The 26,086-nt window shown below is 38.8% G+C and overlaps 1 protein-coding gene across 2 annotated transcripts in view; it reads right to left on the bottom strand.

Moving 5' to 3' along the window:
• slco4a1 (solute carrier organic anion transporter family, member 4A1) overlaps positions 1–26,086 on the bottom strand; it is a 51,319-nt gene that overhangs the window by 12,870 nt on the left and 12,363 nt on the right. Inside the window, exons 1-5 of one of the 2 annotated variants that reach the window (XM_084721959.1) lie at positions 16,023–16,150; positions 8,515–9,684; positions 3,137–3,227; positions 1,590–1,711; positions 1,311–1,422 (exon numbers count right to left, since the gene is read on the bottom strand). In XM_084721959.1, coding sequence (XP_084578085.1) covers positions 1,311–1,422; positions 1,590–1,711; positions 3,137–3,227; positions 8,515–9,361 — 1,172 coding nt within the window. In that variant the 5' untranslated portion in view covers positions 9,362–9,684; positions 16,023–16,150. Of the gene's footprint in view, positions 1–1,310; positions 1,423–1,589; positions 1,712–3,136; positions 3,228–8,514; positions 9,685–16,022; positions 16,151–26,086 lie in introns of those variants that run through there. The other variant, XM_084721958.1, reaches the window with a different exon arrangement.

Below are 26,086 nucleotides of genomic sequence, written 5' to 3'. Positions count from 1 at the left end.
AAATGATGCCAAATAGTGGCATTACAGAGGATAATGAAAAGTTTCTCCACACCTGTTTGTGATTTTCTCTCTCGTATATTATAACAATGTGGTGGATTTTCCATCTAAAGTCATCAATCTACAAATGTATTACCTGGCATCAAGACACAACCACAAAATGTTACATTTTTTTCATTTCACATCATAGCTGTAGTGAGCAGCCATTTTATTTTTTAAAGTGTCTCACAGTTCTCTTAATGTTAATCAAAATACACATTTTTAAACCATAATTCTTATTTATCTTTGATTTAGAAGGACTACAGAGTTGACATGTTATGGTTGAGACATATCTGATAGAAATATTATAGAATGAATTTATGAAAAATAGAAAGTTTACCAGTGTTTGAGTGGTATTCCTGTCTTTTTTAAACCAGGACGTTAGACAAGGGAGTTGACAGAAATGTGGGACACAACTTTAAATGCTATACATTTCCATAGAAAAAAACAAAGATGATTATAGTAGCACATTTTTACACTTATGTTATCAGTAGGTATTGTAAGTAGAACTATAATCAGGCCTGAAAAGTTGAGCCTGAAACAGCCCAAGCCCACCAAAATTCTGTCCAAACCCAACCCGAAACCATCCCTCATTAGCATATTTCAGCCGAAACCTGATTACAGCCCAACATTTGTCTTAGCAAGCTTCCCTCTGTGTACCAACCAGCAGGTGTTGGCAGTGACGGGACAGTACACGGTGGGAAATTGAACTGGCAATGACAAAATTGAGGAGACAAATGAAAAAAAATAAATAAATAAAAGAAAAATAATACAGCCCAAACCTGACATAAGCCCATAAAATATGTGAGAAATATGGGCTGACCTCACCCAAACCCATCAGGTCCTATTTGGTTTGGTGTGAATTATTGTCTAGAACAAGAATGTTTTCTGGCACCAAGCAAGCAAAGCAAACTAAAACATTTCATAAATTACATATATTTCACAGAATTTCTTAAAGAGTAAATTTTCACCAAAAAGTGGACATGATCTGTCCCAGGTCTCAAAAATGGGTAAGGTAAGTGAGTGTGTGTTGAATCATGTGTTGAATTAACAGGTCAGCTTCAGTACTGAGAACTGTGGGCATGAGCCTGCAAAACTGCACCTGCACTTTAATACAAGACAAACTGATCACCAACACAGCACAACACAACAGCCCGAAACAGTAACAGTAACTGTGAGCTTCTTGTTACCTTCAGACAGGTGTTTCTTCCCCACTTTCTAATCAAACTATCCAGAGCTCTGTAATTATACACTTAAGGAATGAAGTACATTACCTTGGCATGTCTTTGACTGATTTGCCAAACTGAGGGTCTGAGGCTGTGGTGTGACTCCCGTCCTTCAGCTGGTGGGCCTCAGACACACGCATGGCCACGTACTCCTGAGAGCCTGGAGATAAACGAGGAGGAAGAGCAGTGAGACTGGGAGGGACATTGGTCGGTCCCGTACTAATTTATACATCTGTTTCAAATAAAAACTTAAGTGTGGATGATTTTATGTATGTGTGTAGTGTATGTGTACAGTGGACAGGAGTGGACAGAAGAGGACAGCAGTACCTGGCAGCTGTCGTGGGTAGCCCAGGATGGGGAACGCTATCAGCAGAGCTGCTGCTCCTCCTGCCAGGAAGCCGATCCACCAAGCCCCGACCCACAAAGGGTTTTCTGGAGTCATCTCTGTCCTGTGACAACAAACACACAACACACACATGCTGTATGAATCACATTCTCATTCCTGAGAACCGGGACAAAACCACATTTTGAGGGGATTTTGATTTTTACTCTTCGGTCATGCTGGGAAATATATTTTAAAAGGTGAAACCTTGTAACAGGCCAACCTCCTAGTGATTACATTTTTTTTTATTAAATAGCACTTGAATATTGTCAGACACACAGAAGTCATAGTATTAATATAAAACATGTAGGAAATGTTTAACTTTTTTGTCACATTAAGTACAAGATTATTAAATTAGCTGTTATTAAAGTAGCTGTGCTGTTGTCAGTTGTTTTTTATTAAAGAAATGACTAATATTGCCCACTTACGATTTCTCTTAGAGATCATATGCGAACATCAAATAATCATTTATAACACAAAAAGCAAACAATAGGTGTACCATGAGTTTTTTTGTTGTTGATGTAAACTCTTTAATAAATCTTTATGAATATATATTTACTGAACATAACAGAGAAAACCTGTCTATGACAGAGATAACAGCCTACTGATTGAGTTGACATCACATAAAGGGGCGCATCCAGACTTTTTTGACTGAGGGGCACTTACGTTTTACTTATTTATTTATGGTTTGTTTGTTTATTTGTATTTAATTAAATTGAAAAAGAGGTACTAGTTTTAAACACATTATTCAGTTATTACAGAGAAGTGAGAGTTATGTCACCTCTGTCAGCAGAATATTTGAATATCTCCGTCTTATAGAGTTGACAAAATGTTATATTTCTTTCAATTCACAGCATAGTTGCAGCCTTTTTATTTTTAAAGTGTCTCAGAGTTCTCTTAATGTTAATCAAAATACACATTTTTAAACCATAATTCTTATTTATCTTTGATTTAGAAGGATTACACAGTCGACATGTTATGTTTGAGACACATCTGATAGAAATATTATTTAATGATTTTTTCACAAAACTAAAGTTTACCAGTGTTTGAGCAGTATCCCTGCCTTTTTTAAACCAGGAAGTGAGACAGGGGTCTTTCAGGTATAGCTGACCCTTTTTATGCCAAAGATGATATATATAGAGAATAATATTGATTTTGAAGGCTTTTAAGACATTTTAAAATTGAAGTTTAAGTTGTCAATTCTTGTCTGGGACAAGGCTGTTTTCTGACACAGAGCAAGTTCAGAAATAATAAATAAATAAGCAAACCAAAATCTATAATAATAATATAATAATATATCCTTAATTTTTTTTTCACCAAAAAATATTAATTAGTATGCTGGTAGTAAACGTTTTGGTAGGACATGATTTGTCCCAATTCTCAAGAATGGGTGTATTGCTAGACAATCCTCTAGTCAGTGCTATGCTGTTACACTCTAGTTGGTTCTGTTCTAGTCAGCTCTAGTCTGTCCTGCCGTCCGCAGCAGACTCACGTCAGGTGGATCTCGGTGTAGATGTTGAGGAAGTATCCTCCCAGCAGGTAGCCTGCTGCTGGACCCACAATGGCCGCTGTGTAGAAGATCCCTGGGGAGACACAGAGAGAGATCACAGAGAGCACAGAGGGTGTGTCGGTACACTGACTGTCTACTTCCTCTTCCTGTCCCACAAGTTCAAACTGCCCCATTGTTTTTTACCAGTCTCTGTGTCCACAAAGTGACCGTTTCATGATTCAAAAGGACAGACTGAGCGTGTGTGTGTTGGTGAGGATTTCCTTGAGTGGGTTACACTGAACTCTGCTGTTATTTGAACTGGGCAATGAGGACAAGGTACATATATTATTTTGTATAGTATTTTGAATTACTGATGTGCAGAAAGAGATTGAGCAGCTTTATTGACTGACTGCCTGTGTGTGTGTGTGTGTGTGTGTGTGTGTGTGTTAGAACTTAAGAATCTCAGTTAGGCTCAAAACCCAAAAAATCTATTGCAGTATGTTGCCTTTAAGTTTGAGTTTTCTCAATTTTTTGTTTTTACAGTGTAAACCCACAACAATGATAAATGAAAATGAAAAGGTAAAAAAAACAAAAACAAATGTTATTCATCTCCATATAATTTTTGACATAGTCACAGGAAGCCACTGGAGAGCCACTAAAGAGTTGCATGTGTCTGCGGGGCTGCAGGTTGTAGACCTCCAGGTCAGGGTAAGTCTCCAGAAAATGAATGTAAGTCAACGTAATATCCTCTGAAGTGATGGAAACACGACTATGTGGGTGTTTATGTGCACACAAGGCACATTTGGTTACTTCTATCCAATAAGCTCTTTCATCTGTATCCAATTCTCAGTAATAGAGATAATAACAATTCTGTGTTCTAATTACTTTGCTCATTACAGTGCCATTAGAGAGACACAGTTTATTTGATCCTAGAGGGAAGACTTTGATTAAACTTCGAAACATTCAAAACAAGAGGAAAACAGCGCAATGCAACGTGACAGACAGCTGGTGAGACATACTGTTAACAGTTACATTACTGGCCAGTGTGTTGATATTTGTTTGCTGATTACCACACAAAAATCTACATTCACATTCATCCAAACAACAGACATATTTGAGTCTACATCTGCAAAAGACATGTAATTATTGCAAAAAGAGGCAGGTGGAAAGTTTTACAAGCCCAGCTATTACCATGTGTTCTCATTATACCACACAATCAAAGTACCAACCAGTTCCAAAACAGGTGGGACATTCTGTAAAACATATATACTAACAAAATGCAATGATCTGCAAACCCACTTGACTTAAATATAGTATAGTATAAAGACAAGATATGTAATGTTCAAACTGATAAACGTAAAATTGTTTTTTGTAAATATACACTCCAAAAAAGCAACAAAAGATTCCACACGTAAACAGGTGAGTTGGTAACAGGTGACAGTATCATGATTGGTATTAAAGGGTCATCCTCGAAAGGCTCAGTCATTCATGGATAGGGTGAGGTTCACTACTTTGTAAAAAACTACAAATAGTCCCACAGTTTAAGAACAACATTTGTCAACACTAAACTGCAGCAATTTATAGATTTGACCATCTACAATCCATAATATCATTAAAAGATTCAGAGAATCCAGAGAAATCTCTGCATGTAAGGAACAAAACTGAAAATCAACTGTGACCTTTGACCCCTCAGGCAGCACTGCATTAAAAACTGCATTAAAAACCCACATCATTGTATAAAGGATACTACATGGACTCAGGAACACTTTGGAAAACTGTTGTCAGTAAACACAGTTTGTCTCTGCATCTACAAATGAAAGTTAAGACTCTGCAAAGAGGAAGACAAATATCAACAACATCCAGAAACACTGAAGACTTCTCTGAGCCCGAGCTCATCTGAGATGGACTGACGCAAAGTGGAAAAGTGTGCTGTGGTCTGACCAGTCCACATTTCACATTGTTTTCACTAATCATGGATGTTGTGTCCTCCGGGCTAAAGAGACAAAGGACCATCCAGATTGATACCAGCATCTGTGATGGTATGAGGGTGTGTTAGTGCCCATGGCATCATGGGTAACTGTCACATCTGTGAAGGCCCCATTAATGCTGAAAGGTACATACAGGTTTTGGAGCGACATATGCTGCCATCCAGACAATGTCTTTTTCAGAGACGTCCCTGCTTATTTCAGCAAGACACACTGTACACATGTTTCAACAGTGTGTCTTCGTAGTAAAAGAGTTCAGGTACTAGACTGACCTGCCTGCAGTCCAGACCTGTCTCCCACTGAAAATGTGTGGCGCATTATGAGGTACAAAATATAACAACAGAGACCCTGGACTGTTGAGCACCTGAAGTCATATATCAAGCAAGAATGAGAAAGAATTTCACTTTCAGAACTTCAACTATCAGTGTCCTCAGTTCACAAACACTGACTGAGTGTTGTAAAAAGAAAAGCTCATGTATCATAGTGGCAAACAGGATCCTGTCCAAACTTTGTTTCGAACATGTTGCAGGAAACAAATTCAGAATGAGAGTACATTTATAAAAAAAAAAATTACAGTAATCAGACTGAGCATTAAATATCTTGCCTTTGTACCATATTCAGTTGAATATATGTTGAAAAGTTTTTTGCAAATCATTGCATTATGTTTTTATTTAAGCTTTACACAATGTCCCAACCTTTTTTGGAATTGGGGTTGTATATTCAAAACAATTAACAATCATCATCATCAATTAACAAACATTCCTCAGCATTAATTGTGTGCTGAGACTGTCTCTATCCACTCATTTTTATGCACATTTTCAATTTCAAAAAACAAACAAAAACTTAAAAGGAAATGGCAGAAAACTGAAAATATCGAGGGGGAAAGTTTTTACACTTGGGTGAGCTGTATCGATAACAGCAAAATGCCACAAAGTGTAACGGATACAGACTTGGCAAATAAATCACAACATACATGAAGCATGTCACTGTCACAGACAGTTCACAAAATAAGGTCTGTGGATTACCTTGAGCAACCAGGTCATGCTTTTTGGAATGAGACACTGGTCTCTGCAGGAACTACTTTCTTTCTTGGAGAGGCAAACTAGTTTTTCAAATGTGCTTTGAGCATCACAAGCCGAGTCTAGTCTCATTATATTGTAAAGAAGGCAGACATCTCTACAGCTGATATCTCTAAAACACGGCAACTCACATAAAAATAAAAATAAAAATAAAATCCAGATGAATAAATAGCACTATAGACCAGGGGAAAAATACGTATTTTTGATTTTTGTGTGAACTGTCCCTTTAAATAACCACTGAAGCCTTCACTCCACTGAAGAGACAAAAAATAGTAGCAGACTTAAACATCAGACTTGTGTGGAGCGATGAGAAGGCTGTAACATTCCTCAGTATTTCCATCATGTTTTCTGCATTGTTTTTCACAGTTTGAGGTTTGACTGGTGTTCATTTAATTAAACTACCTCTTTGTGAATATTTGGATTAGCCAGGAGTTAGCTGAGTCAGGCGCTGCCAAGAGGGCGACAGCCAGAGCCGCTACTCTGTGAGCTTCGAAACAGCTCTTCAGAAACCTTCAGGTTACATCACAGTAACTCTTTCCACTATTTATTATACTGTGTATGTGTCAAACCCTATGGGCATGTAATTAAAGTCCTGTAGTCGTGCTCTTATTTAAACAAGAGTGCAGTCACAAGTTGCAGTTTTCACTAATAAACACCTTATTATCAGATAGAGTTTTTTTATCATTTTGAGTCAGTGTGAATGAATGAAATATCTAAAGTCAGATTTGATTAAATCAATCCAAACTTTTACATAAACTGTGTTGGAGTGTGAAGAACAGCCTCCTTATGTAAATAAATAAAGTTTACTTGATTTGGCTACATTCAGTTCATAAGCATGTTCACATTCACATTACTTTTTGGATAAATAAACTTTGTTTTCACATATTTCAGTTGCATTTTACTTAAAATACTGCTTCATGTTTATTACAGCCAAGAATCATTTTGTGTAGTTGTGTAGTGTCCCATTCAGACGGACACAGTAACACAACCATCTCAGGGTCACTTTAAAATACATTTCATCTCTGTTACTTGTGACACTTCTGTCTTCATGGCATGTCACTCAAAGTTGAGCAAAGTAATTTATATGATGATTGAGGCTACAGGATTTGATTACATGTGGATGTTTTATTGTTTTTGAATGATCCAGGGGCTACTGTGGCTGTAGCTTTCATTTTGCCAAGTAAAAAAAACAAACAAAAACTTATTTTCAGTCACATCCAAAAGTGTAGGGTAGTGGCTGTGAGCTGCGGTTTATTAGAGGTGTTGAAGTTAACATATGTTGACAGTGAGCCACACAATAGTGAGATTTACACCTGATCAGAAGTGTGAACTTTGTCTCCTACAGGGTTAATTTTAAATGTTTGAATGGTGCTGACCAATTTAAAATGTTCAAAATTCTGTGCATGTAAAAGTTTAAATAAAATGAAAAGTATAAGTGAACCATGTCATGGTCTGTGTATTCCTTCCTTGAGGAGAGGAGAATATTGGTTTCATGGTCTGAGCAGGATGTTTTTTAGATGGCTAGGTAAAGCAAAATGTGGCCATTAACAGGTATCGATACATCAAAGTTATTATTAACAGCTCAGTTGTTTAAGAGAGGAGGAAAATTGTATTGATTGGTATCAGTGTCTGCAGGTTGCAGTGTCAATATCACACATGAAAAAGTGGTATTGAGACATCCCTACCTACGATCATAGTCCAATTTTTTTTCTCAAGATCTTAGATGGTTTTCTTTAGTGTGTCCCCTCTCAGTCATATATTGCATTGCTTCTCAGTTGGGGGGCAAATACAGTATGATGTTTTAACCTTATTTAAGTTTTAACCTTATTGATGCTGCAGTGCTGAGTTTTACCTCTTTATATCGCCTGTTTCTTTTCTACCAAAAGTCAGGAGGCACTTGACTGCAATGGGACTCATCATTGAATTTTTGAGAACTACTGCTATATTTAATTCTTATTTGCTAAACAAATTTACTTTACAGGGACAGTCTACCCTAAAATAAGAAAATACATATTTTTTCCTCTGGCCTGTAGTGCTGTTTATTCATCTTTTCTTCTTCTTTTTTATGTGAGTTGCAGAGTTTTGGCGATATCTGCCATAGAGATTCTTTCCAACATAATGGGACTAAATGGCACTCAGCTTATGGCACTCAAAGTACCATAAAATTACATTTCAAAAAATTAAAAACCAGTGCCTCTTTCCAAAAGTCATGACCCAGTTACTCAAGATAATCCACAGACCTTATTGTGAGCAGTTTTGTGTAGGAACTACTTTCTTTCTGCAGTGTAATAGTACATGACTGACTGAAATGACTCACCAATATAAACAGGAGCGTAGCTGGACTTGACGTTCTCATCCAGGTATGTGACCCCTAAAGTGTAGAGAGGCGTAGCACCCATACCATGCAGAAACTGACCCAGCATGAACACAAACCGGTAGCCAGACAGTCCTCCACCTTCCTTGTCCTGGCACGGGCTGGTACGGTTGGTAGAGCACATACCTGTCCTCTCAGGCAGGCTGACCTGGTAGCGGGGTGTGGTGAAGTGAGGCAGGGCAAACACTAGAGAGCCCAAAGCCATGATTAGCACCCCCCAGCCCAGCCAGCGAGGCTTGTGCCCCGTCCCGCCGAAGTAGCTGACGAAGGCCAAGCAGACGCAGGCAGCGATGTCGTAGGAGCTGGCAATGAGGCCGGTCTGGTAGCTGCGCAAGTCGAAGCGCCTCTCGATGGAGGTGACCACAGTGTTGATGAATCCGTTGATGATCATCCCCTGCAGGAAGGACGCCATGCACAGGAAGACCAGCACCCAGCGGGGGGTGTTGAACACTTGGATAGCTTTGGGTGTCAGAGCCCCCCACCCACACAGCTGATCTGAGTCTGTGGAGATCAACTTCAACCCCATGGGCGTCTCAGCAAGGGGTCTTGTCTCTGCCCCATACAGCTGCCCCGGGAGTGAGGTCGCCCCGGTGAAAATGCAGGGCCGAACGGGGCCATCGGTTCCGGGACTGCCAGGGCTTCTGGGACCCGAGCCTACTGGGCTGCCTGTCTGAGAGTCTGGGGGGCTTGGAGTGTCCAGAGAGGGACCCCCACTGAGAGGGCAGTCCTGCAAGTCCAGGAGCTCCTGTTTGGAGCTGAAGGAGGCGTCGGTATTAAGCAAGACTGGCATCTCCCCTCTGAGGGGCGCTAAGGAGGTCCTGTGGTGCACAGAGGGGGCGGTGGGGGCGTGGGAGGTCTTTAAAATGATAGAGAGATATCTTAACAATCACAGCAGAGAAAAAGTGAATCCACAGGAGTTCAAGGTGAGGTGGATGTGGCCAGACTCTCTCAGGCTGCTATCTGAGGTGCTATCTACTCTCGGCTGCTGGACTCCATGTGTCCACAGGGCTGCTGAGGATCTGTTCAGGTTCTTCAGGTGCTGTTGTTCACCTGTGTGTACAAAACTGGACAGACTGGAAAGACTGCTTCATACTGAAGGTCAGAAACTGCATCCTGTGGAGGACAAAGAGAGAAAATACATGAATAAATACAGTTTTAATAAGAGACTAAATTTTTAATAGTTACGTTAATGAATGATTAGGGATCCATTAATACTGGATAACTGGGACTAATACCGATATTAGATAGTTAAAAAAAAGTCAAATACCAATATGTATAATATATGTAGTCATTCGTTTTTTAAACCCAGTCAAGACATGTGTTATCCCAGCCTATGGTCAGACTGAATACATTAAATGCATTTCTAATGCCTGCCAGTAGATGGTGCAATTTGATAAGCCTCAGTAGCTATTTTAACAAGATGTTATGGAGTGGACTAAGTTGTGGGTGGATCAGAATCTACACTGGCAATAAATCCAGTTCAATAGTTTGTTCTTCCCAATGTCAAGTTAACTGTTTTTTATAAAAAAAACAAAACAAAACAAAAACAATTACATGCATAGTACTGATGTTCAGTAACTATCAAAATACCTGTATGAAATGCCAGAAGAATGCAAAGAAAAAGTCACAAAATGTTTTTAGGCCAATATGATACACATATTATACACAGAGTTGGCCTGGCTTGACTCAGTTTGACTTGGCCTGTCAGCCCAGCATTGCCAACATTACATTACAACAGGGCTAAAGACTTGAAGGTAATGTATTTTGTATATTTTCCACAGCTCATAATTATAACAACTTGATGATTTTGACTTAAGTAAGTGGCTCGTGATCGCTTCATTTCATGCGGAAGAAGAGTGAAATGACGCAACAAACGCCACTTTTATGTGAGCGTGCACAGAGTCTGAAGACGAAAACCTGGATTAACAAAGCGAGTTGATAACCACCATCGTGATACCTGTTATCTCTGATTACAGTTTTAGGCTTTGTTGATCCAGATCATGCAAAGAAAGCCTGGCTGTGTTGAGTTTACTTCGTAGTACAGCCCTCTGGAGTATTTTCTGTGGAAAAAAGCAACAACCTTGGCTGGAACTTTGGTTTTTGTAACTTTGCAGATCTGTTACACACGCAGAAAGCTATATAACACATGGAAGTTAAGGGAAAACCCAGAAAACATAATATAGCCACTTCAGTGGTATTTAACACAGTGGACAGGAGCCATAAACAAACTAGTCTAGTACAGCTGGGCTCAAGAAATGTAACAGCCTTCTCACTGGAGGTCACAACTATAAACCAGGACATAAGAGACTATAAGGCTTCCATAGAACATAGTGCAAACACTAAATAAAAGTACTATTTGCATTTTGTAAGATAAAACATCAAATTTTGCAAGCTACTCAGTCCAGGCATTATGAGAAATCTCAATCCAACATCACTTACAAACTTTTATATCTGTTACTACTGTCTTCTAACTGCTGTCTTAAGAGGATAGGAAACGTTAATTATTAATAGGAACTATTAAACTGTAATGTCTTTTTTTTCCCCAAGTCCTAATCACCATGGTTACCAAACACTTAAGATAGGATCCTGAAGTTAGTATGTTTCTGTAAAATGGAGCCTGGAATAGACAGCTGACAGTGTGAGATCTGTGATGTCTGTGCCTGCTGCCTAATATGTTTTTTTTGCTACTTTTGGATGCCACAGCAGGCAAACATACATGCACACAGCCACATGGGTATTTAATCAGGCCTGGTGTCTTCTGTGCACAACAGTGGGCGGAGAGAATGGATTCAGCTTCCTGAAAGGTGCTGGGACTCAAGCTATTCTAATTACCAACACGGTCTACGAAGAAATTACTGCACACAAACATGCACACAACTTATGAAGCCTCAAATGACACACACTGGTAATGAAGCATGAGTAGCACTCTCTGCTCCAGCAAGCACAAATACAGACGACAGCTTTCATTAACATAAACTTAAAAACAATGTGCAGATCTGGCTGTTATATAACAAAATTTCACTTCACTAATTAGTGTAGCTTGAGACATAACATCCACATTTATACTCACAACACACTCATCTAATAAATACATACAAGCATGGACACTATCCAGTTATGGTTATTCATTTATCAACCAGGAGTCTGAACTGATGCTGCTTAAAGGGACAGTCAGAATTTTTTGAAGTGAGGTTGTATAAGATACTGTTTAGAGTCAGTGCATTATCACAATGGATGGCAGTCAATGGTATAAGAACCCAAGAAGTGTACTGCTGTGGACAAGGTCAGCAACACCATATTTGGAACATTTTCACCACCTTACCTGGCTATCGGACAGAATTTTCTAACAGGAAATCGCTGTTGCATAAGCCAAATATCACTTCTCTCCAAACCAACCAAGCTTCTATGGCAAGATCCATATTTTACCCCACAGAACACGGAGGTGGCTGGTCTACTGCTGCCTCCACCTGTTAGTTAGTTTGTGTGATTGTGTGACTTTGGGGTTAGTTTTATAAGGTTAGTTTGGATTCACAAAAGTAACACAATATCTCAAACTAACTAACAGATTGAGGCAAAATCACTGTTTTTGTCAAAGGGGTCTGTTTGGTTTGGACTACAGGTGAAAAATTCACGGTTCGGATCGTATTGTGGTTTTGAGTCAGGAATTGGCTTATTTTTCAGATCAGCAAAAAAAAGAAAAAAGAGGTGGGATTATTTTAAACATGCACTTGGCTTTGATTGCTCTCTGTCCGTAGGCATCACCATAGTAATGTAATGTAATAAAAACAATGATGGAGATAATATTAAAAAATGTATATATATAAAAAACATTAATAATAATAGTATACAGTATAATATGAATACAGTATACTATACTGTATTTACAGTCCTATGTATATACTATATATATAATAGAAAACTATATCTATTATATGTATAGTAGATCACATGTGTGTCAAACTGTGGGAGGTAATCTGTACAGAACACGGGACAATTGTCATCCGTTGCACCCCTAGTTTGGACAGTGATATTTGACTCTGGTTACCCATCAGAAAAGTCTGTCTGACAGCAAGATTAAGTGGTAGAGCACACTGACTGTGGAAAAATATCTCACCCCACTTTAAATAGTCCAAACTGTGTCTTTAATGTGTAATGTGTTTTTTTTTAAGATTATTTTTTGGGCTTTTTGCCTTTATTGTTATAGGACAGCTGACAATAAGACAGGAAAGGGGGTAGAGAGACAGGGAATGTCACACAGCAAAATGGGCTGCAGGTACAATACATGGTGTGCACGCCCTATCAACTGAGCTATAGGGGCGCCAAAGCGGACAGTCTTTATCATCTCCGTGCTTAAGTCCAGAGGAGATCATGCAATGGGTCGCACACAACTGTATGAGTGACCAACAGGACTGGAGCTTGTCCGCAGCTCATCTCTTATACTACTGAACCCATCAGCTTGAAATCTTTTGTGCACATTTATGATTGTATGCTCAAGGACCTCAAGGGGTCAAAGTGGCTGAAGAACCTTGAAAAAAATATTTAAAACCTATATATAATTAATACCAACTGCTCACTCCTCACCTCTTTTAACTGACCGGTAGAGGACCGCTAGGCAAACAAGGCTCACCTACTGACAATGATGGAAAATAACTAGTTACATGTAAAGATACTGTAAAGAAATAGCAAAAGTGTTTTCCACACCACAGAAATTTGATTTCTTTTTATCATTCAAATTTGGTTAGGTGGTAAATAACAAAGTATGTAAAATTAGGTCTCAAAATCATGAAAAAATGAGTTTTCTCTGCTGGAGGTGTGTCCATTCAACTGTCTCAGTGTCAAACACCACACGTCACTGAGCCATGTTTCAGGTCTGCCAAAAAAAATCCTGAACACAGAAATTGTGATCAACAGTTTGACAGTCTAACTCCACAATTCAGTACTACATAGCCACTTTTTTCTAACATGTAGAATGTATGTAGAAGAAATACAAATTTCAATTACTAATCTAAATGTTAGTGATTACACAGGGGTTACATCTGAATATTCGTTCCATGTTGCATGTGGATATCTGCACTGTACTGAGTGACCTCTCTTAGTTATGTATTGACACAAAACAAGTTATTCCTGTCATGCCAGAGGTTACTTGACAGCCATTGACTCGCAGCTTTAAAACATTGCGTCATTATTCTGCTGTCGTCCGCTGACAGTGAGCAGATGCTGACACAGAAGCTGGAACTTTAACAGATTCCCTCTCCATAACTCAGCAGTAAATCATCAGCAAAGAATGACTCAACGTTTTTCCACACAAACACGTATGTGTATGGTCACACACACAAGTACTGAAAAAAAAAATCATGCAGGAATTTAGTGGAATCAACTAATCTTTTCTCATTAACTTAATGTTATAGTGGTGGAAAGAGCACTGAAAATCTCTACTCAATTGCAAGTAAAAGTACTGGTGCTAGAAAAGTACTTGAGTAAAGTACAAAGTATTCTACTGGAAAACTACTCAGAGTTTTAGTTACTTTTTAACCAGTGATGTGTAATACATTATCAATAGCAGCTATTCAGTCAAAGGGGTTTCTGTTTCTCCAAACAACAGAGAACTCTAACAACCCTTAACCAATGATGAAGCTCAAAATTGATTTTTTTTCTTTTCTTTTTTTGATACAAAACACTTTTCTCCCCTTATTTTCTTGTTTTTAGTTAACTTATTCAACAAATATCACTGCCAGACAAGACTAAGTCAGATGAGGTGCAATTACTGCCCTTTCTACTCTACTGACTAAATACAGATTAATACATTTTTAAATTGTTATATTCTTAACAGCGATTGATCGCTTAATGATTAATCATTAACATCCTCACTCCAAACTTGTGCTGCTGCTGTGATATTGTTGTTTGTTCATGTGTCATGTTTTCATTCACTTGTTTGCCCTCAGATTCTCCTACTGGCTACAAAAATTCATTTGAAAGGATGGACATTAATTCAAGTTGTACTCAATTATGATTTTAAAAGTAACTAAGTAGATTAAACAGTGTAATGCATATGAAGTATGAGTACAGTCTTGAAAACCTACACATAAAAGTACAAATGCCCAAAAAAACTACTTAATTACAGTAAATTGAATATTTGTAGTTAGATACTTCCAGTCCTGGTTCTAAGTTATAATTATTCAAGTTCGTTGAACTTAAAATTTCTAGTTTTTGTTTTAAGAACACTTCTGAACTCATAAATATGGCTTCTGCTAACTTGAAATGATGAGTTGAATGTAAAATCAAATTTGTTTGCAAGGTTCAGAGTTGTTGGTTCAGCCTTAGTTCTTTTGAGCTGAAACTAATTTATTTTTACTTTGAGGAGACTGTGCTGTGTGAGAACCTGAATAATAATCATGTTTGTCTTGTGTAAATGTTTGCCTAACATTTACTAATGTTAGCATTCCATTCCTCTAAGTAAACAATACCTGAGGTACTGTAACAATGTCAATAACTCAAAGAAGAAGTAGAAAAGGGAAAAGCAGTACTTCTACCAGGACTTATTTCCTCGTAAAATCAATTACAAGTAAACATAATAGCTGATAAACACATCTCACCAGAGTACAGCAGCTCAACGTGTTATTTAACTGTTTACCTCCTGCTGTGCAGAAATATTTCAGTTTCAGACAAAATGAAGTGAAATTAATTTAAAGGGATGGTTCACCCAAAACTGAAAGTTCAGTCATTATCTACTCACCCTCACACCAACTGAGGGTCGGGTTTATTTTGTTAGTAAACAAAACACTGCTGAAGTTTCACAAGAAAACAGTGTTGCAGAATCTGCCAAACAATGGAAGTGAATGGTGGCCAGTTTTCAAACATAACCACAACTGGAAAAATATAAATATCAAATATAAAATACATATATATATGTAAAAATGCCTCCATGCTGCTCGTCTGGTGTAATCCAAGTCTCCTAAAGTCCCGACATGCCGTTTCCACATCATCACACCACACACAGACAGTTCAGACAGTGTGCATGTGAACGTGGCTCCATGCTAAGGATCGACAGTGAAGATTCAGACTAAAAACATGGTGTAAATAACTATAATATATATATAATATGAACTTGATATTTTAAACCCATGACATGATTTTAACTGAATATAAAATTAAGTTTTATGGATGTATGAATCTTCCTTTTGGTTGCACCAGCCTTCATTCATGCATCCACAACATTTAAAACCTCCACAGCAGCTCTGTAATATACTTCATTGTTGCTGCTCTGCATGCAACAGTACACTTTAGTTGAAATATATGCAATAAACACAAGCTTTAGAAATAAAATTATATTAACTGCCAATTCAAATAATATAATCATCCATAAAAAATAAGAAAATCAGCAAAATCCATCAATAATCTCTAAATATGTAAAAATAAATCAAAATGTAAATATACTCTATTAAGCCTCCTACCTCCATTTCCCGCTTATGATAGTTTACAGGTCTGGTGACATTTAAGAGTGTTAATAAATGAAAAACTTGACAGCGAGGATAAAAGAGTGAAATAAAGACAAAGAGTCAGAGAGAGGTATCCATGCTCGGTCCTAAGCCCATCTCTAAAAGCCTCTTATAGTCCAGAGCTGAGGCAGCACATCAGCACATTCACACGCCCCGGCAGACTGCAGGCAGTCTGGAGGGAGGAGAGAGCACCCAGTCCTCATAATCCACCTGAGAGATAACTGCTCACTGCTGCTGCACCGGAGCTCTGCTGCCTCCCACTGTAGGTAAACTGTATTATTTGTGCCTACGTCTCTCCACACTCACACACACAGCAAATTAAATCAAAGGAAATGTGTATTTAATTTTCAAATGTGGGGAAAAAAATAAATATTTAATCTGTAGTAATCTGTTGCATCGGTATCAGTGCACTTGCCAACCCTCACAATTTTCAATTTCCCTCTCTCTATTTTCTCCCAGGATCACAATTCTCTTGATTTTTTCCTGATTTCTCACACTTTTTTCCCTTTTTTTATTATCACAACCTGTTTCTGACCTATAAGACCTGCATGACTCTAAAAGTCTACTGTTTCCACACGGACAACAACACAGCTACACCAAACCAGCTTATCTGGACAGGGGCATGCATTTTTGGTAAAGTCTGAAGCATCAGTTTTATTTTAGGGTTGGGGCGAAAAATAAATGAATGACAGAAAACTGATGAATAATAGTTTATGCCAGAGATTTATTAAAGCGTATGCCAGAGGGGCAACTTATTCTGTATTCTGTAAAGTATTTACCATAAAATGCTGTTGCAGTGTACTCATTATTTTCTGATTTTCCTTTTATAAAAGTCACCAAAATGCAGGAAACAAAGTCTCTCAAACTCTGAGTCTCAAGTTTGGCAAGTATGCCCACAGAAGAACTGACGTCAGCTTCCCAGCAGAACCGATCGCTGATAAAACGCTTCAGGTACAATACAATTACAAGAAGCAGTGAAATTGGCATTGATGACATATATTTGGTGAGACAAGAGATGTAGTTCACTGAACAGTTTCACACAAAACTTAACTACGACAAATTATGACTTTCTTTACTTGACAAATTGACAAACATCATATAAAAAATAATACAGCACTGTAAATATTTTTTCTGAAGTTAGGTCCCATGGGCCACACCAGAAGGGGCGTGACTTCGGCTCTCTATTCTGGTTGTATGTGGACAGGTCTGTACACATATTTTTATTTTATCAAATTATTGGAGAAACATGTTTCCATGTAGCAGCACTGATGTTTGTAGTTATGTCCTGAGTGAGGATGTGTGATGCACTCTTGTAGAACAAAAAGCTCAGTTGCACTGAATATAAATGAAAGATGCTACATAATTAATTTAATTAATAAGTAACATCAGTCAATACTGTACAGAACTACAGTACAGCCAGCGTCAAAACAGTGAAACTTAACCCCCTGCGGACAACAAATCTTTAAAGGAGGCCTCAACAAGTTTATCAACATCTTCAGGTGATTAATTAGCTTGTTGGATAAGTTGTTGTTGGACATAACTGGACTGTTTTCACTGTCTTAGTTGGCTTAGCATTTTTATTAGCATTAGCCAACACTCAGCCGCTGGCCACTACTTACTAACATGGTATTTAGTATACCACAACAGTGTGAGATTTGTTAGTATGTCATAAACATTAGTATGAAACCAATATTTGTGTATTGCAGACTATCGAAGGGGAAATATCGCAGAATGCAAGTATAGATGTGCTAAGGATATCACATACTTCCTCTGTGACACAAGAACAGCATTGCCCTGGTCACTGACTGACAGGCTGCAGGTTGTAGAGTCAGGTTTGAGAGGGTAGAGGGAGGGATTTTATACTATGTGGTGTGCAAAAGGCATTAAACAAATTTTAGACAAATTTTTTGCAAAAGAAATCATTGATATCACAGAGATCATAAAGTACCAAAAAATTAGCACCGTTGGGTTCCGAGACTGAATTTCGGGTACCATACCTGCACTGTATCAGTTCAAATGTGAATGGTACCCAACCCTACTGCTAGCTTAAGCCAAGTATTGTATATCCTCAGAGTGAAGCCACACATTCCAACTTTGAATAAAGCACACATGACTCTTGACATGGTTTGTGAACAGCTCAGGACAGGAGGACGCTGGAGCGGGTCATTAAAACCACCAAGAACATCACTGGTTTTCACCTACTGGGCATCAGGAAGGTGAGGTGCCAGTGCAGAGCCCAAAGGATACTAAAAGACAACACCCACTCCAGCCACAGTCTGTTCACTCTGCAGCAATCTGGCAAGAGATACAGAAGTATCCACTGCAGTAATGCAACTTTGAGAAGAGACTAACACATCTCCTGTGACAGCTAACATTTATTACTGAAAACATGAACGTAAAGAAATTCTCCATCACTGCTACTGCTCTTTTCACTTATCTAATAACTGCAACTTTTAGCGCTGCAACTAAAAAGTAGTCTGCAAAGTGGTTGGTGGCAAGCTACCCAAGCTCATTATTCTCCATGAACATCACCGAGTTCTGAACAGCAGAAGGTCCTGACAAGCAAAGCTGTTTGCTGAACAACAGAAACTGAATAGGACCATCCACCCATGCTACTGTGAGCTGTTGTCTATTCAGCTGATCACTCATGATAAGCAGGAATAATAAGGTTTGGGAGGGAAGCCAGAGCATAAAATCCAATTAAAATCTTATCATGTTTAATTGACAAGTTGATGGATGGCCAAATGAAGTTAGCCCTTGTTTTCTGTCCTCGGTGGTCTGAGGTGAATTCTTATAAAGTATAAAGTTAGAGGAGTTGATGAAGCTTTACAGGGCATCATGAGCGGCAGGGTAAGGGGGAGTGAATGGGTCATTATCAGGTGATGATGAGACGACTCGAGGTGGGAGTGTCTTGGAAGTTGAACCGGGGCACTCTGTTAACAATGAGGTATGGTGAGGTAAATACCTCCTGTCCTGCTGTTTGTTTTTCTGTCCCTGACTGCTTATGAATCAAAAGCCAGAAATGGAAAAGTTCTCAACGGCTTATTTTTTTCTTATTTCACTCCTATCTAATTCTCTATCTCGCCTTTTCATTTCTGTTTTCAAAGTGAGATCAGAGCGAGGAGTTGTAATATTAATAAGCACCGGGCTCTGCCCTACCTACCGGCTCCTTTATCTTCACAGCAGAAACTTATTTGCTTTGGACGGGGGACTCTGTCTTCCTCTGGTAAACAAAGGCTTCTGAAGTATCGAGGGGAAGTCTCTCATGTGGTTATTACACATCCAAGAAACAACAGACTTAAATGAAGTTCCAAACTGTCAATCTTGCTCACAGACTGTGGGGTTCACACACACTGCTATGAGATACCACAACAATGAAATACAATCGTTTTTACAGTAGCAGGATATTCCTTTTGTAAAACTGTAGTACAGCACAAACTGTAATGGAGCTGTGATTCAGTCCACTGTGAGAACCCTGTTTGAAGCGAGCACGGATGTATTTCCAGGAACAAACTCTTTGAACCTTAAAGTAGACAAGCATACATCCCTGAAACTTTGCAGCTTTGTGCATTTGCCCTCACTGACCCTGTACATGTTGTCAAGACTAATGTAACATACAGTTTGACCATTGTTTGTAGGACAGAAGATGATCACAGTGTTGACAGCAGCCTGAGAGCCTTTAGGTCTTTCTCCTTCACAGCAGGAATCTATGGTCAGCTTTTATTCATCTCAGTCTGGGTCCATAATGGTGGATTCTGATTCATTTTGTTCCATTTTCTTTGTTCATAACTCTGGGGGTTGCAGATAAGGTTGAATATTTAAAGAAGATACTTGACTGACCAAGACTTTCAGCAAGCACTGGGGCAGTTTGCAGCCAAGTGTGAGTCAGCACCTCCAAGTCTGAGGCCATGGTCCTCCGGGTGGGGAGTGAGTTGCTGCCCCATGTGAAGGAGTTCAAATATTTTGGAGCATGATGGATTGGTACACGACCATCATAGCAAAGAGAGAGTGTACCAGCCCTCATCTATGGTCATGCTTTGGATAGTGGCCGCTGACTTTTGGGTTCAAACAGGACTTGAAACCCGGTCTCATGGGTAAAAGTCCTGTGTGTTTGACCCATCCATCCACACTAGAGAGGACTTTTTTTCAAGAATACAGGATTCCTGTGGGATGTTTTTCTGTCCTGTCGTGGGACTGTAACAGGACAGAAAAACAAGTTAACAGGAATGGGTTGGAGTGGGAATCATATGAATCAATCATCATCACAGTTTTATGTCTAATGTTGTGTGTGGACCGTGGATTTACGGGAACAGAATAGGATGGGAATCATTCTTCTGGGAGTGGGACAGGACAGGAGTGAAAATCCACTCCTGTTGCACCCTCTAATGCACCCCACCTCCTCCATACATGAATGTTCCTATTCTTTATACTACTCTGATACTACTTACAGCCACCAGGGGTCACCACCTGATAAGAAATGTAAATATTTCTCCTAAAAAGTTGCTGGTACAGACGACATATAATTTTTCTTGTGAGAACCAGCTGCTTTAGGCTTACATGACTTTGAAATATTGCTTTTGAAGAAAGTTAAAGAGTTGATATCTGTGCACCACAGATTTTGTTTTTCTGGGAAAACCTGCTGGGACACTAAATGTAAAATCATTAAGATTAAGATTTAAGTAGGTCATGTCCATTTGACTTGGCTTAACCACCTAAAACTCTTAACTTTTATTACTCTAAAAATGCATTGAATAATTACATGATGCTGTTTGATTATATTTGGAAATAAAAATAACTTTTCTGTTTTTTTCTGCATTTTTTCTCAGTATCTAACTGTACATTGTATTACGTCAAGTATTGCGTAATACAAGTAGTTTGAAGTGTGGCTGAATGAATTGTTAGTTACGTTTCCATCCAAATTTAGTGCAAAGTTAAAATGCATGTCAAGAAAATTGGCATAAAAATGTGACAAATACACAGAATCACAGAATCACCTCAACCTATAGCTTGCAAATTCATTGACAGAAACAAGCTTAATTCAGACAGAATAAACAAATGTGTTTTGCAGCTCCTCCACTATCTTCACTGATATTAGACATTTTATATACTTTATATATCATAAAGTACAATTTATGAACTGAATACAAAGTGCATACGAACAGACTAATAGTGTAGTGACTCCAGTCAATGAGGGAAAGTATATTCGCAATTAAAAATGAAGTGAAGCAGACAGAAAGAGTGACAGAAGGTAAAAGATGTAGTGAGTCAGACAGACAGACTGCTCCTCAGCAGGTGGGTGTCAGACTGTTACTACATGCAGCTCGTCTCAGTCAGTGAAGCGCTTGACCTGTCTCACAGCAGAAACAAGAGACACCCAAATGCAGACTGTGCGACCGTCTGCCTCAGGCTCCTTCTGTCCGTTGGTCTGTCTGTCTTCCTGTTTCTCTGCGTCTGTTTGTGCCTTGCAGCAAAAGTGCAATCACTTCCTTGTGTATGTGTGTGCTCTGTTTGTTTTCATTTACTGCAATAAGGGGGAGGATTCTTAAGACTAAAGGTTCCAGTAACAGCCCTTTTCATCCAAAGAACCATTTTTCTTCCAGGATTGTTGAAAGCATCAGTGTTAAAAGATCTTCACCCTCAATATTTCTCTGTAGAATACAATGTGGTTCCTCGTAGAACCCCCACAAGGCAAGAAGGGAAGGGGAAACCACTGGAGTATAAAATGATTCTCAGTAGAACTCCCTGGCTGGGTTACCTGAAACTCTTGGGATATAAATGGATTTTCAGTGGAACCCCGTGGGTGGGTTAGCATCCTAGCAATACAAGGTTTAAAGGTTCAGGAAAGAACCCCCAGAAAGGGTTCTGGGTAGAACCATTACACCATACACTGTAAAAGAAAACTCAAATTTCAAGGCGATTTACTGCAAGATAGTTTCAAGCCAAGTTCGAGTTTCGAGCCAAACTTAAACTCTTAAGTTATGAAAAAGTTTTAGCAGCCACTACTCTTTTATTGAGATAATTTACTTCTCATCTATAGATGATCTTGAATCTTTCAGTTTCAGAAAACCCCAAAAAAATGTATTTCAAAAATTAGAATGAACTCATTGAGGTGAAAGTGAATATTGGTTAATATTTTAATATTTTCAATTAAAACAATTTAATTTTCAGGCACCCAAATAATGGCAAATCAGGTTCACAGCTCAGTGTGATAAAGTTTTTGAAATGTAATTGTTTTAAGTTTCTAAAACTCAAAGATTCAAGTTTATCAAAAGAAGAAAAGTAAATTATCTCAGCTGAAGATTGTAGGTCGGCAAAACTTTTTCATCAGTTTGTCTCAAAACTCAGGAGTTTGAGTTGTTGTTTTTTTTTTTACAGTGTAGAAGGGTTCTCCGTAGAACCTGTCATACAGGGTTCCAGGTGGAACCTTTCACAGACGGTCCTAGGTATAACCCTTTACATTGGGTTATAGGTAGAAAAAAAAGCATTCTCCCATGGGGAAAATCCAGAGAACTGTGTATGGTTCTAGTTAGTTTATGTCTAATAGTGTACCACAGATGGGCTTTAAACACGCCTGTATTTCCAGACTTGTTTTGGTGGCTCACTTTTCACAAAGGAAAACAAACTCCAACATCTCCATCTGCTGTACTCACTGTAATGTTTTGCTCTACCTGTTTCCATGACAACATATTGTCTCTGTTACTGTCACACTGCAGCACAACTTCCTCTCATTTAATACACAGTGCATCTGCTGTTTTCTTGGTAGTCGTCCCTTCTTAGATCCTTCATTTCCCCTGGTTTTACAGAGCATGTTTAAAATGCTGCTCATGGGTTCAGTTCATCTGCTGCAGGGTTTCCACGCCTCAGTCCTGGATGGAACCTGCTCGCAATCTGCCCTCAAGAACAAAATCACACACTGTTTAATTTCATCAGAAGCCTTACAGTTAGCAGATAGCTGTATGCATGAAATAATTAAAAGTATAACAATCTTCCCGTGTTGGCTTCGTCTCTTAGCCCCGGAGGTTAGTGCTTGGGATAGCCACACCCAATGCAGCAGTACACTCTCAGAAATAAGGGTTCCAAAAGGGGTTCTTCAAAAATGTAAAGTATGGGCCCACAGCAATATGAAACTGCCAGATGCTACTTTGCAGATGTTGGACAATTAGCATAATTAGCATAATTATCTATATGGACAACATTTCAGTGAACGGTGAATCCATTTCTGACACATTCAAAATAAAAAATGGCAGTTTAAATGAGAAATGGATGGGCTGATGATGATTGCTTGGAAAATTTTTGCAACTCTACTGGAATCCAAACAATTCAGCGTCTTCTTTCAGTGTATTCTAAATGGACTTGAATTTAATTACAATTAGGAGCTAGGGATGCACTGATCGACTGGCCACCCGGTTTTCAACGTGACTGGCCCTGACCATTAATTGGCTGGTCAGCGTCATATATTCCATTCTGGACCAGTCAAATTCACACACACGCTCCCCATGATGGTCACACCATGCATGCAGCGACACAGACAGTAACGTCACAGCCACACACACTCAGACGCATGCTGGATTATCTTAATATAATAATATAATAAGGCCTGGCTATGGAATGCTTTTAGAGAAAATGTAAAAGGAATTAGCCAGTGTTTTGTGATGAAATTGTGAAATTTACAAGAAAAGTTGCAGTGTTTGTGAATGCTGTCAATTATAGTTCTTAGAAAAAAATCAGAATCGGCCAAAATCAGAATCAGCAGGTCAGACTCTTAAAAAAAAATCAGAAATATAAATAAAGAAAATTGAGATCAGTGCATCTCTCGTTTGAATATGGCTACGTCCAGTGTAAATGGCCATTCTGAATTCTGAAATGGATTCATCATCCTCAATAACCTTCAAACTGTGCCAATATTGTCCTTATTGGCCAAGCAGTTGCTGAAATATTGTCCACGCTAAGTATTCAAATTCCCCAATATATGCAAGTTAGCAACCAGCAGTTTCATAAAGCTGTGGACCCATTCTTTAACTAACATTTCTGACATGTTTGGGGTGCTTAAAGGGATAGTTCACTCAAAAATAAAAATTCAGTCATTATCTACTCGCCCTAATGCCAGTTGAAGGTTGGGTTTAGTTTGTTAGTCCACAGAACACCGCTGGAGTTTCACCGGAAAACAGTACTGCAGAATCTCACAAACAATGGAAGTGAATGGTGACCAGTTTCCAACGCTAAAAAAATAACAGAATAAAAACATAAAATGCCTTCATACTGCTCGTCTGGTGTAATCCAAGTCTCCTAAAGACCCAACATGCCAAGTTAACTAAACAATAAGTTATTTCCATGTTTTTAGCATGAATCTTCACTGTAGATCCGTAGCTTGGAGCCACGTTCACGAGTACATGCACACTGTCTGAGCAAGGTGTGTGGTGTGACAGTGTGCAAATGGCATGTCAGGGCTTTAGGAGACTTGGATTACACCAGACGAGCAGCATGGAGGCATTTTATGTTTTCTGATTTTGAGATTTTGAGATTTCAGATTTCAGATTTTGCAACATGGTTTTCTTGCAGTGTTTTGAGGACTTAAAAACTAAACCAGAACTTTAGTCAGAATGAGGGTGAGTAGATACTGACTGAATTTTCATTTTGGGGTGAACTATCCCTTTAACATTTCCAGGTTCACACTGCTGGCAAGTGACCTATAAACCTGACTTCACCTGATTGAAAACACAACACTGGAGCATCAAGAGTTAAATGAAGCTAAACTACAGGCCTCCAGATCTCAGTAATTAGGTATTCCAAAATTCGCTCTATTCAAGATAGCAAAAATCTATCAAATCAGATTTTCTAGAATCAATACCATGACACACAACAAAATTTGTCCCTTTTCCATCTCCACCTTGTGCTGCATCAAGTGCTAACTGCATGTTGTTGATGACACACATGGGAACCAGTTCTATACATGGCCAGTAAACTAGCACCCAGGTGAGTTCCTATCTGTTGTTCTATCCAGTTCCAGTCCTGCCAGTACAGTAGTCAGTCATCTTACAGTAGGCGGGGCAATCCAGCCCTCGGGGGCCCCACTCTCACTGTGGGGAGTTAATGGGATGGGACAAAGTGGCCACTGACCCAATAACGCTCTTCTGCTTGGCTGCAGCTCAGAGAGCAAACATCAACGAGCCCCACAGGCAACAGACAGCACTGCTCATCTAGCCCTCACCTCTGTGGCCATGAAGCTCCTCTGTTGTCTGCTCTGCTCATCTTTATGTCCTCCTCCCTCCATCCACTTCCACAAAAATAGGAACAGGAATAGAAGGAGACAGGAGTGCAGTCTCACTTGACAACTGCACACCAAAACATTCAAATAACTCTGTGCTGTGCATCAGGCGTATATATCATTTCCTGGTTTGAATAAATATTTGAATAAATAAATTCCGAGAATATTATGAGGAAGTTGGCAGTTGGCAGTGTGACAGAATATTGGAGCACCTATCACATCTGACAGGAAGTCACAGTTATTTTTAAAGACCGCAAACATGCAGTCTATATAAAGCTGCAACTAAAGAGGACTTTTTCCAATAAAGTCATGAATGTTAGAATATAGTGCATCACAGTTTCAAATGTCTTGTTTCCTACAACCAACAATCAAAAATCCAAAGATAATCAGTTTACAACAAAAAACTGTGGACAGCAGCAAATACTCACATTTGACAAGCTAGAAGAAGCAAATATTTGGCCTTCCAGGTGATAACTGACTTGATTTTTAAAGAGGATTCGTATATTAAACAGGATTACAGGCTATTTCATATCCAGTTTAAGGCAGTGTTTCCCCAAACCTTTTTTCTGAGGACCCACTTTTTGAACATGACAAACCATTGTGACCCAGGTCAAAATACTTTATAGTTGCTCATATACTATAGACAGTTGGTCTATAAAAATGGTGAAAAACTAATGATGTCACAATCTTGTCAATTGTGTCAAATGTCAACTATTGATAAATCTGGCAATAATTTCTCCACTAAATGATTAGT

This window comes from Lutjanus erythropterus, chromosome 6 (genome assembly GCF_056507025.1).
Source record: "Lutjanus erythropterus isolate fLutEry1 chromosome 6, fLutEry1.hap2, whole genome shotgun sequence".
NCBI classification, from domain to species: domain Eukaryota; kingdom Metazoa; phylum Chordata; class Actinopteri; order Lutjaniformes; family Lutjanidae; genus Lutjanus; species Lutjanus erythropterus.
The sequence above is the reverse complement of the archived record's forward strand: the minus strand, read 5'-3'. Positions and strand labels throughout refer to the sequence as shown.